Consider the following 12,740-nt stretch of genomic DNA (forward strand, 5'->3'; position numbering starts at 1 on the left):
CGGGGGCCTCTGGCCGCTGTGGCCCGGCGCTCCCGCAGCCGGGCGCGGCCTCAGCCTGGGTCTGCTCGTCCTAGGCCGCAGAGACAACGTGTAAACTCGGCCCCTTGTAGGGTGCGGCTTCCCTCCCATCTTAGAGAGTGTAAACATGTTGTAAGCGTCGGTTAACGACAGTGGGCTTTTCTAAGAAAGAGTTTCTTGTGTCTGAATTGAAGCCTCTGTGCCTGGTTCCCCTTCGGGCTCGCTCAGGGCCACTGCCAACCTCTGACTTGCTGCCAGGTGGTTTTGGGGTTGTTTTTTTTCTTTTTTTTGGGGGGTGGGGGTGGTGTGTGTGATGTAGGTGGATGGTAATGGGGAGTATCTGAGCAGTCAGCTCATTTCCGTGACCAAACCTACAACCGGACATGTTAATAACAGCTCACTAAAACTTCTCTCCTCTCCCCCCCCCCTTACAACTGGTAGGTATTCATCTTCGTGAAGGAAACACACGCAAGAAGATCTGATTGAGAGCTGTGGTGTTCGCTTCAAGATGTCCCAGAAGGAAAATACTCATCTGCAAATCTCACCTTTCAAAACTGTCTGCATTCTTTCAAACAAAGGAAAACGTTTTTTGAGAAAGATGACTTGTGAAATCTGTGAACAAAGCTGAGTGAAAGGATACTGAATGGAAGACAGCATGCCTTACAACGGACACTTGTCTTGAAGGGGTGACACTGTGCTCTTAAACTAAAACACGGGCACTGTAAAAACACTGATCCTGAACAGGAATAAGGATTATAGAAACTGCATCAGAATGTTTGTTAGTTCCAGAAGAGTCAGAAAATGCCATTTTTTGCAGATATTTGCCACTTGCTTCATACTGTGTCTCATGATTTTTTGGGGACCATTTGATAATCACATTGTGAGCCATATGAAATCTTATTCATACAGATACCTCATAAATAGCTATCATTTTGTGAATGACAGCCTGTCTATCAACAGGGATAACTTGGACAGAGTATCAAGCTACCAGTACTTGATCAACCACAGAGAGAAATGTCAGCAGCAGGATGTCCTTCTTCTGTTGTTTGTGAAAACTTCTCCTGAAAACCGTCATCGGAGGGATGCGATTAGACAAACTTGGGGTAATGAGAAATATGTTCGTTCTCAACTTGATGCCAACATTAAAACTCTTTTTGCTTTAGGACGACCGACAGATCATCTGCAGCAGCAACAGATGCAAAAAGAACTTCAGCTGGAAGACCAGAAATACAATGATTTGATTCAGCAAGACTTCTTGGATACTTTTCACAATCTTACTCTTAAATTGCTTTTGCAGTTTAGCTGGGTGAATGCCTACTGTCCTCATGCCAGGTTCATTATGTCTGCAGATGATGATATATTTATCCATATGCCAAATCTTGTTGCTTATCTCCAAAGTCTAGCACAAATGGGTGTTCAGGATCTCTGGATTGGTCGTGTCCATCGTGGATCCCCTCCCGTTAGAGACAAGAGTAGCAAATACTATGTTCCGTATGAAATGTACCAGTGGCCCTCTTACCCTGACTACACAGCAGGAGCTGCATATGTAATATCAAATGATGTAGCAGCAAAAGTATATGAAGCCTCACTGACTCTCAATACAAGTCTTTATATAGATGATGTTTTCATGGGTCTTTGTGCCAATAAAATGGGAATTGTACCACAATATCATGTATTCTTTTCTGGGGAAGGAAAAGCTCCATATCATCCCTGCATTTATAACAAAATGATGACATCTCACGGACATGTAGATGATCTTCACCAGCTCTGGAAGCAGGCTACAGATCCCAAAGTTAAAAAGTTTTCTTCAGGGATTTGGGGTAGAATATACTGCAGATTAGTCAATATTGTGCTTCTCTGTAAACTATACTATGAAGACACATACCCTTGTTCAGCTGCATTTTCTTAATACTTGAATATCTGCGTTGAAGATCCACTGAGCCAAAACAGAGCAACAACTTTTTAGCTGTTTATTCAAAATATATGTAAACATGGAAAGAGGTAAAACTTAAATGTGAATAGCTGGGGAGGGGAGGGTGTGGGGTGGGGCAGGAGAGATGGTCCCAAATTCTGTTCAGAAACTTATTGGAATAGCTCTCCTATTGTACTGCAACTTTTTACATTGTAGCCTGTTTTTTTTTACACTCTTCAAGGGATGCAAGTCTGGATTAAATGAACAATAATGGACTTGACTTCTAGACTTTGAAATGCTTGGTGAAAATGTCTGTTCATTTGAACTTGTCAGCAAGTCTTAAGGTTTTTTTAAAAAAAGCTATGTGAACTATGGCACATGATGATAAAAATCTGCTATATCAAAATGGAGTAGACCTTTCAAAATACAAGGAAAATACAACTTCTGACTTCATGAATGAGACTACTGCAGTAGTTTAAGGCAATGTGAATTGGTTACATATATTCACCATTTCTCAGTGCTTCACAGATAGTAAGTCTGGACCTGCACAATTGACAAACAGTGCTAGAAGTGAAGACCTGCTACAATCTTTTTCTCAAAGCTCCCTAAATCTTTGAAACAGGGAAACTGTTTGAGTGCCCTCTGACTTGGTTGTTTTAAATAAACTGGGTCCTTTTAGATCAGGACTGAACCTGAAAGGATAAAAATCAAATATTACTCATGTAACTGGTTTTGCTAATCTTTCTCTGCCTTCTGAAAACTGAAGCAGTATATATAAACTGTCCAGTCTTTAATAAGAAAATAAGCTAAATGAATTTTCTTTTAACAATGCTTCTGCTTTCCAGTATTCATGGTTCTAAAGGTTAAAAGCAAGCAAAAGTCCCTGAGAATGTTACTTACAGCTAATTTGAAGCTGTTAAGAGTTTTAAAAGCAAAATTTTATGCTTCTACTAACAGAGGGTATTTTCTGCACAAAGTTTGACTTCACAGTGAAGGGGATAGGGTGATGTTGATCCACAGAAAGTCAGTACACAAATGAAAATCACTATAATATCTCTTCTGAAGTCTTAAGCACAAGATTGTCTTTAAAATTTTAAGGTAGTTTGTGTCCACAAAGCCCTGTATCTTGAATATATTTCAATGTTAATACCACCTGCAGGAAGAACAGAACACCTGTGCATTGTAAATCAGGATAAAAGTGATGTTCAAACTCCAGCCATTATGAGTTGTACTTGTGGTGCCATATAAATATCATAGAGAACCAAAGTTCTAGGATGTCTGCCGTCTTTTCTTGTATAGCTCACTAATGGTGTTTTCACAGACTCTCAGGACATATATTTTTAGTTGCTAATTGCCAAACCTGTGGTAGCTCTTCTGGAGTGGACACAGAGCCCTCACCAAGGTATGGTCCAATATTGCTTGTGAACTGATTTGATGCTGGATTAAGTTCCAATGTGGATGGTGCCAGAAAACTACTTCTGAAAGCTTAAATGGGTCAGGTTTATCAGCAGAGCAGTAATAATGCTCACAAATTATTGAGACTCTGTTGAAAGTGGGCTAATTGCAGGAGCAATACTACTTGTTTTCTGCCTAAGACTAGCCTTTTTCTTCTGTCTGAAGCTTCTCACTGTGTGGAGCAGTGAGGTACTTGGTCTGCATCTTCTGACTTTACTGTAGAACAGCTATACAGGACTTGACAGTTTTAAGCTGCAAGTTGTAAACTTTGTTTAAATAATTTCTACAGCTCTTGGAGCTGTGCTGCACGTTTTAATCATTTGAAAGGCTAATGGTGTGTGTTAGCATAGACAGAATCCAGGAGTGAGCTTGCTGACTGTTCTCTAAGCTGCCGTTTCAGATGGATGGTAGGTAGCTACTGGAATTAAGTGAAACACATAACTTTCTATAATTGGTTTTCCAGAAGGAAAAAAAGAAGAATCCTAACTGGACCCAAATGTTGGGTATATAGAGTCCACAAATAAATAATTTATCAGTGTTGGAATGATTGAAGAACGTAACAGCTATACTTTAGAAAGAACAAATCCAGTTCATGTTCTTGCCTAAACAGATTGATTACAGTACTGAGGATGTGTGTGGGTATTTAAAAAAAAAAAAAAACCAACAACAACCAAACACAAGACAACCCTGGATCTATATAACCCGTTGGCTTGCAGGGAGCTAAATGCACATATAGAGAAAGTAGTATTCTGTACTGAAGGAAAGCTGCTTTATCAGATCTCTGACCTGTTGTGAGCCATTTAAACCAACAAGCTGCACAGCAAAACTGCGCTACTAGAAAAAGCCACGGTGTTCACTGTAGGGAAAGAGGGTCTTTGTATGCAGTATGCAGCCAGAATGTACTATTAAGACTACAATTTTTACCAGCTTAACTATGTTGGGATTTATTGTTTTCACTCATACAAGCCAAGGTAAATTTAGTTTTAAGTAGCTTAAACTTCTATAGGGTAATGACCTAGCTAACATCTAAAACACTGCTTAAATGTAGTTTGCCATTATTTGAAAGTCACTTTCGGCCACTGAAATACTTTGTTTTACAGCTGGTTTGAGTTTTGTTTGGATTGTTTTTTAATCTTAAAAGGGCCTTGATGTTTGTAGTATGCATTTTCTTTTGCTGCAGTGAAAATAAGTTGCTTGTTGAATAAAAAGGAAAGCATGAAGGCACTCCTTTCAGAAATGGAGACGCTAGAAAACATATTATTTTCTGGTTCTAAACACAGACTTAAGATTTGTACACCTTTATCTGGAACCTTTTTTAACAATAGTCTCGGTGCTCCAATGCAGGGCTGTCAGGTTTTACTTTTACAAATAAAACTGTTACTAGCCTGAATGGTCACTCCTCATTAAGAGTTTGACATTGTTGCACAGCATATTTAATGCTAAAATTGTTTTTACCTGTTTGTTTGGTTTGCATCAGTTTCCCTTTGATATTACTAATTTTTATACAAGTGTTCAATATTTATTCTTAAACTTTGCTCTGTACCACAAAAAGACAATTGTTTTGTAAAATTTGTTTTGAATAAACAGACTTATTTCTTTTAAAAAAAACCAAAACAACACTGCAAAGGTAATATCTCTTGTTGCTTTCTTTGTAACAGACAGGCTCATCTCATGCTTTTAAATGCTATTCAGAGTTCCCACTGAGCAGAGGTCTTCAAATTTCCTCTCCCCCCTTCTGCCTTGAACCAAACATTTTGTAGAACAAAAGGCAAAATTGGTGTTGCCAAGAAATACCAAGCTTCTAGGCCTAAAGTGGCGTAAAACCACCAAATATTAGAAGTTTAACTTGTTAATATTAACTCCAATTTACGTTCCCTTTAGGCAATCATTCCTCAAGAGATGTATATCTATCTAAAGAAGTTCTATTTCAGATCACACTTTGCAACTTGAAAACTAGCTGATGGAGAGCAGTCATAGTATTTTCATAGGGTATAATTAAATCCAAATAGTAATAAGTTGCATTTTTGTATGTCTCCAATTTCTCTAGCATAATATCAAGCTAGTGTGTTTAGAACGTACTCTTTTGCATCTAGTTACTTCAGTGTATACCTCTGAGATAAAGGCATAACGTAAGTATAAATTATCTAAATCATACTGAAGAGGAGAACAAAGGAAATTAAGTCAGTGAGGATTGTGGGGCCTGGCTTGTTTCAGGGTGGGTTTTGTTGTGGTTTTTTTGTTTTGTTTTTCTTTTTAATTGCTCCCTTTGGTCTAGAAACAGTGCAGTTCAACTAAATTAAACTGGGTTTGCTTGGTACTTTTGTTAAACTAAATGACTCAAGAATTTGGTGTTTTAGAGTACCTCATTAGTCTCTTTCTAAAGACTTTGCAGAAAGGAAGAAAAGATTATTGCTTGCATATAAAAAACCAGAAGCTTCTCAGAGGCATACAGTCAAATACAAATATCCTGAACACAATGAGATGATCTTTAATACCGCTTTCTTGTAAATACATGCAAGGCCTGTTCTAATCACTTACTTTCTTATGTCATGTAATTAATGCTAAGAAAAAAATTGGAAAAAACCCGTAACGGCAAGCCCCCAAACGAAAAGATACATCCTGCTTGTTTTTCCAGCTGATAGTGTGTATAAATGCATGGCTACGAGCATTTCAGTGACTTGATTATATCTGGTTAGTTATTAATCTCGGCAAACTTCAGTGAAGTGGTAGAGAATGTACTATAAATGCAGTTATTTGCATTCTAAGAACAAAAAAATGGCCTTACCTCCTCCTCGTTGACAAGTTCTCATCACTTTCACTCATCACCAGCACTCTGCTAGATCCTCCTTGACTAGCTTCATGCATCACTTCAATCTGAATAAAAAGGACCCATTAAAAGTGAAAATACTTAATTGCTGATGCTCTTATTTAGAGAATTTTAACTCTTTAATAAAAATTGGATCCTCCCTAGATTAGTAAATCACTGGGCAAGTTAAAATAATTGAATTCTATATATGCAGGTTGTAAATCAAGAATGTATTTGCTCAGTATTGGCATGGGAGGCATTCTTGACTCCAGGCAAAGTCTTCACGATCTTTTACCATTGAAGGTGAATTATCTCCTTATGTAGATAATTACAGGCATAACAGTTTGTTCCCTAGACTCCAAAATATAATTTTTTGTTTGTTTCCTGCCTGAAGCCAACCTAAAAACTTAACATTTCCATTGTTCTTTGTACAGTGCCCTATGGAGAACTGTCTAGGGAATCTAGCTCGTGCCTCTGAGCAGTGTCCTTGCACTAGTAGCAGTATATACGAGACAGCGCATACCCTCAGTTCCTGAGAACAGTATGTATGTGCAAGGGCTGTCCCCAGGTTGAAATGGACTGGGGCTTTTTATAATATTTTGATAACATTAACCTACTTCATTGTCCAGTCTTGCAGAGTTGGATCACTTTAAGTGTGCTCCAGGCAAGTTTTAAGCAGGCTTTTACTCCTTTTTGCCTGCAGCCTTGAAAGTATCAAGCACTATTTGGGTTTCTTCAAATTGGGTGAAACAACTCAGCTGCTGAGTCTGCAGTTAATCCCAGTCAATATCTAAACAGTGGTAGAGTCTTTTAAATTCTTGACAACTTTAGTTCTTAAGGGCTGATTCTGGGGAAAAGAAAAAGCAGTAGCCTGTTTTATATGCTATATAGCTAAATTATTTAGCTGGTTGGTGATGATGGTGGACTCCATTAATATTAAAACTATCCTCACTTGAACTATTATCAGAACAAATAAAATACAAATAAACTTTATAGCAACAATGGGAAGGAAGGAGAGGGAGAGACAACTTGCACTGTAGTCTTCAAAGCAGATTTAAAAATGAATGAATGGATTATAAAGCCTGAACCACATTGTTGCATATACCTGTGTGGGAGGAATGCAACTGATTACCTGCACTGCTGATGAGAATAATTCCAAAGTGACTTTCTGTGAAATTAGACTAAGGTGAGACCAGCTCTATGTTCCTTCTGATAACTAGATTTTATTCTGTGTTTATTGCTGAAGTTATAGGCTGGTTTGGCCATTTCAGAAAACGGACTGAATTTAAATTTTGTTATTCAGCTTTAGGGAAATAAAGGTCAAATGAATGAGCAAGTCAGGGGTATGGATAGAAGAGTTGGGTTGAAGTAGTTTGCATTGTATGAAAAGTTAAATAATTGAGTTGTGTCAGGTAGACACGATGCATTTTTAGGTTTTTGTGCCTCAGGGTAACACTATTCCTACTCCCCCCTAACTATTCCCATCTCCTCCAGAAAAAAAACAACACAATGAAACAAACAAAACCCCCAAACAACTAGTTCTGATCTGTGTGGAATTTGTGTACTAACAGGATTTAGGCCAAAGTAGCACATCATGCGTGGCTGTTACTGGTGTAAGAAGTGCTAATGTAAGAGTTTCATTCTGTGAATTAATCATTAAAAATCAGAAAGCCCAAAATGCTTCTTTTAAAAATACTTTCATTAATAATGGACTAAACTGAAAAAGACCCAGAGAACTTTAATCATGAAATCTGATCAGTGTTATTGGCTATGTTCTCATATAGAGCTCACCTTTAAAATAACTAATGAACTATGAAAAGGTTAACAATCACAACTCCAGGGGCTCGTGTGTCATCTCCTTTCCCTGGTAAATAACCTAATTTAGGTTACTTCTTTTCCCCAGAGATGTACTAAGAAAGCTTACTCCCTTCCTCCTTTTCTGCCCCAAAGTGCTGAACAGTGTGAAATGGGCTACTTGCTGTTTTCATCACACTGCCATGAGGCAGCCAAATCAAGATAATACCTCTCCCACACTACCCAACTTCTTTTGCTATTTTTTTCTGAATATTAGTTGTATTTCCCTCAACACAGTCAGAGCCCTCTCATTTTTTTCTTTCTCAAAACATAAATTGTGGTTTTTTTTCACCATTCTAATAACATGCTAAAGAACTAATATTATGAATCTTAATGCAGGGAACGTGCAAGAAAATTATGGCAAAGGGATGTTATTATTTTAAAGGTTGTGGGCAAATGGCACTGTATCTTTTGATATTTCTTATTTTTGATAGAATTGTAACTAAAGGGGGTGCTGACAAAGTTACGAAACATTTGTGCACAGACCATTTAGAATACAACTTGAGTGGTGGTACTCCAGTCTCTTTTCACAGGGATATTTTACATGGTCTAAACCCAAACATTTTAAAGCCAAATGAGTCATTACTTGAATTTGACAGGGAGAAAAACCACCATCTGGGCTCTGCAAGCAGCTATTTCAGCTAGCCTGGGCAAATTAAAAGTTTCAGGATGTAGCTGCACTTCATCTGAGCTGCAGGAATTGCAGATGAATGAAGTTTCTGGATCCTTCTGTTTCCAGTCTTAAAATACTGAAGGAAGGCCAAACGCCTGTCTTGAGAGCTTGTTATCCCAGTCAGTTTCTACAGCTGAAACAAAAGACTTTGTGGTAAGGGCTGGGTTTTTAAAATGCTGGCAGGCTTGGGAATAGGGAAGAAAGGATAAGGGTGGCCAAAGAACCCTAAACAGAATCTTGCTGCAGAAACAATAATGCAACAAATCTCATCATAGAGATGCAAAAGCAAAATACATTTCTCTGAACATTACTTGCCCATGCAGCGACAGGTAACAGTGGAATTTTTCTTTATTTTTTGGTTGGTTGGTTTATTTTTAAGCATTAAATGTCTAGTCTTTCCTCCTTTACGTAGAAACTACTCTTATAAAATATTTAAATGAGAAAAAAAAACATATAACTTTGTAAAATAGTGAACATAACACAACTTCAGAGGAGCTGGAATAAGATTCTGGTTTTAGAAACAAAAGAGTTCATATGCTGTAAGGAAGGATGGGCGTTTTGGATGCACTTTAATGTATTATTCCTGGACATTCCCTCCACATTTCCCCTTTTGACCTTTGAAAATTATTTCTACTTTAGCATAACTTGGTTTTCCATGCATATGAACATAAATCTTTCTTAACACTGTCATCTGAGTCACTTTGAAACTGCAACATGAAGTGTAAAAAAAAAAATAAATAAAATCACTTAGCAGAAAGTTAACTTAAAAAATTTAACATTTACAATATAAATATGTGAACCCTTATTTATGTTGTCTTGAGTTCTCTCACAGTATGGGATGGCCCCCAAAAACCAGATACTCCTACCTTAATTCCACCTTTAGTCTTCTTAATGTTTTTCTTTTTTGATAACTCTACTTCAGAAATGGACTTCGGAGGACAAGAAATTTCTGTGGACCTCCTGTTGGTAGCTGAAGGAGTCAAAAAGAATCTCACATTAGGAAATGTGTGCTAAAGTTGAAATCCTACTTCCTAATAACAGTAATGAGCAAAGTTCCTGTCACATCAGCGGTGAGACGTGGCTTAGAGAACTGAATGGCGGCTAGAGCGGTGAAGGACCAGCTGGCTCAGGGGATGGGCCATGTGTTTGGTGCTGCACTGTGTCTTGAATTGGCACTTATGGCTCCATGCTGTAAGTAATTTGGTTTGGCTTCCTCCCTGGCAAACATCTTCAGGGTAGCAGAGGTAAGTGTTAGCCAGCTGTATCAACAGTTGGGTAATTTCCATGTGCATAGGTTTTCAGCTCAGGTGGTGTTACATGTGTGGGTTCTGAAAGAAAGGAAATGTTGGTTCTGGTAATAGTTTGTTAGTATCAGACCATAAGGTTTCATCACCATGTATGTAATGACATACATTTCAATTATTTCAGGATATGCTCTGTTGTATCAGGTTTGTTGGGCGTTGCAGGCTCTGTAACCACAGCTGACCATGAGCTCTTCGATGCTACTAGAACATCATTCCTAGCAACTTAACCACTTATCCTGAGACTGTTGTCCAAAGAAAAGGTTTAGAATGAACTTAGGGAGTCATACATTGGGCTTGAGTATAAAATCATCCCATTGTTACAGCTTAGATCTTTGTTTTAAATTCATAATAATTTCACAGTGTATGTTATATAAGTATGAGACAAACAGTGCTCTCCTTTTTCTTAGTTGCTGAATTGATACAGGCAACCATGCATGTCATGGTAAAAACAACTATGAATACTAGATAAAATGATGAAAGAATTTGGGTCAGGCAACAGAGAACAGAACTTTTGTAATTCTGAGATTAGGTCCTTTTTGGTTTTATTCAGGAAAACTTTCTAATTGAACAAGAACTTTTCCAAAAATAAAAGGTGGTGTTTTTAAGTTTCAAATGTTCTGTTTAAAGTGGTTTCACCAAGTTTCATGTTTTGATGTGTTGACACTCTTGGTTGTCAGTAATAATTTTTTCTTCTTCTCCAGGAGAAGCTGAGGGATGTAATAAAAAAGGTGCAGACATCTTTGAATGGGGAGGATATTGACAGATTTTCCAATGCCCTTGTCATTAAATTCTTTTAATGTAGGAAAAAAAAAAAAAAAGTCATAGAAACACCCCGAATTATATGCTGTTAAAAAGAGTATCAGTTTCATAGACAGTAATAACATAAGCTGACACTTCTACCCTGTGTCTTTTCAACTGCCTTATCATGCAGCTGGGAAGAGAATTAATTAAAGCAGCTTCTCTCCAACTCTTTCCTAAATCTTCCTGGTTTTATTCCGTGCTGAATGACACAAGGACTTGGCAATGTCCATTTCATGCCTATTACTTTCTCACAATAACTCCATATTAGAAAGTTTCTTCAATGGAACAGCAAAGTCTGGCAACCACCAGCAGCTATAATCAACGGGTAGAAGATTCTTGTGGTTCCCAGGACTGAGCTGAAATACAAATGTTGAGACCATTTGGTTCTTCCATCACACTCTTTTAGAATATACAGCAGGGGATTTGTTTTGGTTTGGAGTACTACTTTCAACAGATGTCTTTTTCCCATCTCCCAGAAAGCTCTCCATAGTAATTGTTCTCTCACCCCTGAAGTGGTGTACTGACATTTTGAAACCAAGCGGGAAAAAAAGGCAAGACACGCAGCAAATACAAGCTATTTGTCCTTATTTAAGTCAAAGTTATTCATACTCTTCTGATCTACAGAGGCGATGATTTCTACCATTGGCAAAACCAGAATACCAACCTTCATCACCTATTTTACGAATTTTTAAACAGGCTCTTTTATGTTTTTCCCCATGAATCCCTGAGTAAAGAGCTTGCAAACATCAACGAATTCACTCTTGTCCATTGTAATACATCCCGAAGGTTCTATTTAGCTTTAAATTCTCATCTACCACCATCTTGACATGATGCCAGCTGTAATCACACTGAACAATATTATTTCCTGCAGTTACTCCCAGCTATATACTATTTATAACTTGAAAAATCAGCATTAAGAAAAATAAGACTTGATTACAAAAATTCTGATTCAATGAAAGGAAACCAAGACATTGTTTCATACTCTTCCCCACACACTTTCCAGGCACTCCTAAGTACCTTAGATATGCTACCAGTGTCCAGTTATGCTATCTAAATCTGAGTTCAATCCATTAGATTGCTCTGCAAAGCTAATCCCCAAGTTTTATATCTACTGGATGTGTTATTAAAAGGAATGGAAGCAAAGCATGTAACTTCAGGTAACGTGAACTTTTACTCAGAATGGCACAGTCAGCAATACCAAGTTGTTTGACCTATTCATTAATTAGAAAACTTTCTGGCTTGAAGGTATGGTTGATACTGGTATGAAAATCCTGGCTGAAATCAGTCAGCAGAAAACTAAACCACTTATGACTTTGATGGCTGGATCACAGTTTACAAACTCAGACAGCTCCAGGTGATGCAGGAAAGAGAGCACTGGATAGTTTAAGTGAAAGGTGACACATTCACCAAAAGCCCAAGTGCAGATGCTCCTTCATCTAGCAGCTAATTGCTCAGGTCAGTTGACTAGCTTAGTCTCGGCTCCATCTGTATGACCTGTCTCAGAAAGGAGGCGGCAGATACAAGATAAGAAAGCAGTCAAATCTAGCTGCTTATATTTTAGGGGTGAATTTGTTTCAGATTGACACAGCAAACTTTCCCCTTCCAATCTGACCCAGAAATGAATTGAAAACAGGAAGCAATCTGTTTTCGGTTACGTTCCAGAGTATTTTTGAATTATCGACTGGCCCATATTCAGAGACTGCTGCATGTCACACTACATTTAAGTAGTTTCTGGAGCAATTTGGAAAGAAACAGCCCAAATACCTGCCAATTACTATTGCACTAATTACTGTGGAACTGGAAATATTTTATAAGGGGAACTCCCATATAAAATTCAGTACAGTTGGCTGTTTCAAGGTCATTACTGTACCACTGAGGAAGCTGAAACAGTCAGTGTTCAACTGCCTACTGAAAGAA

At 37.9% G+C, this 12,740-nt stretch overlaps 2 protein-coding genes across 18 annotated transcripts in view; one reads left to right on the forward strand and one right to left on the reverse strand.

Annotated features, from left to right (window-relative positions):
* B3GNT5 (UDP-GlcNAc:betaGal beta-1,3-N-acetylglucosaminyltransferase 5) overlaps window positions 1-4,522 on the forward strand; it is a 20,234-nt gene extending 15,712 nt beyond the window's left edge. For all 3 annotated transcript variants that reach the window (XM_026854550.1, XM_026854551.1, XM_026854553.1), the window contains exon 2: window positions 460-4,522. In XM_026854550.1, the coding sequence (XP_026710351.1) occupies window positions 791-1,927 (1,137 nt within the window). In that variant the 5' untranslated portion in view covers window positions 460-790 and the 3' untranslated portion in view covers window positions 1,928-4,522. The remainder of the gene's footprint in view (window positions 1-459) is intronic.
* Window positions 1-12,740, reverse strand: part of MCF2L2 (MCF.2 cell line derived transforming sequence-like 2) — a 181,072-nt gene that overhangs the window by 83,004 nt on the left and 85,328 nt on the right. For all 15 annotated transcript variants that reach the window (XM_026854534.1, XM_026854533.1, XM_026854530.1 and 12 more), the window contains exons 14-15: window positions 9,585-9,688; window positions 6,171-6,259 (exon numbers count right to left, since the gene is read on the reverse strand). In XM_026854534.1, coding sequence (XP_026710335.1) covers window positions 6,171-6,259; window positions 9,585-9,688 — 193 coding nt within the window. The remainder of the gene's footprint in view (window positions 1-6,170; window positions 6,260-9,584; window positions 9,689-12,740) is intronic.

The sequence above is a fragment of the Athene cunicularia genome (assembly GCF_003259725.1).
Source record: "Athene cunicularia isolate RWA chromosome 9 unlocalized genomic scaffold, athCun1 chr9_part1, whole genome shotgun sequence".
NCBI classification, from domain to species: Eukaryota; Metazoa; Chordata; class Aves; order Strigiformes; family Strigidae; genus Athene; species Athene cunicularia.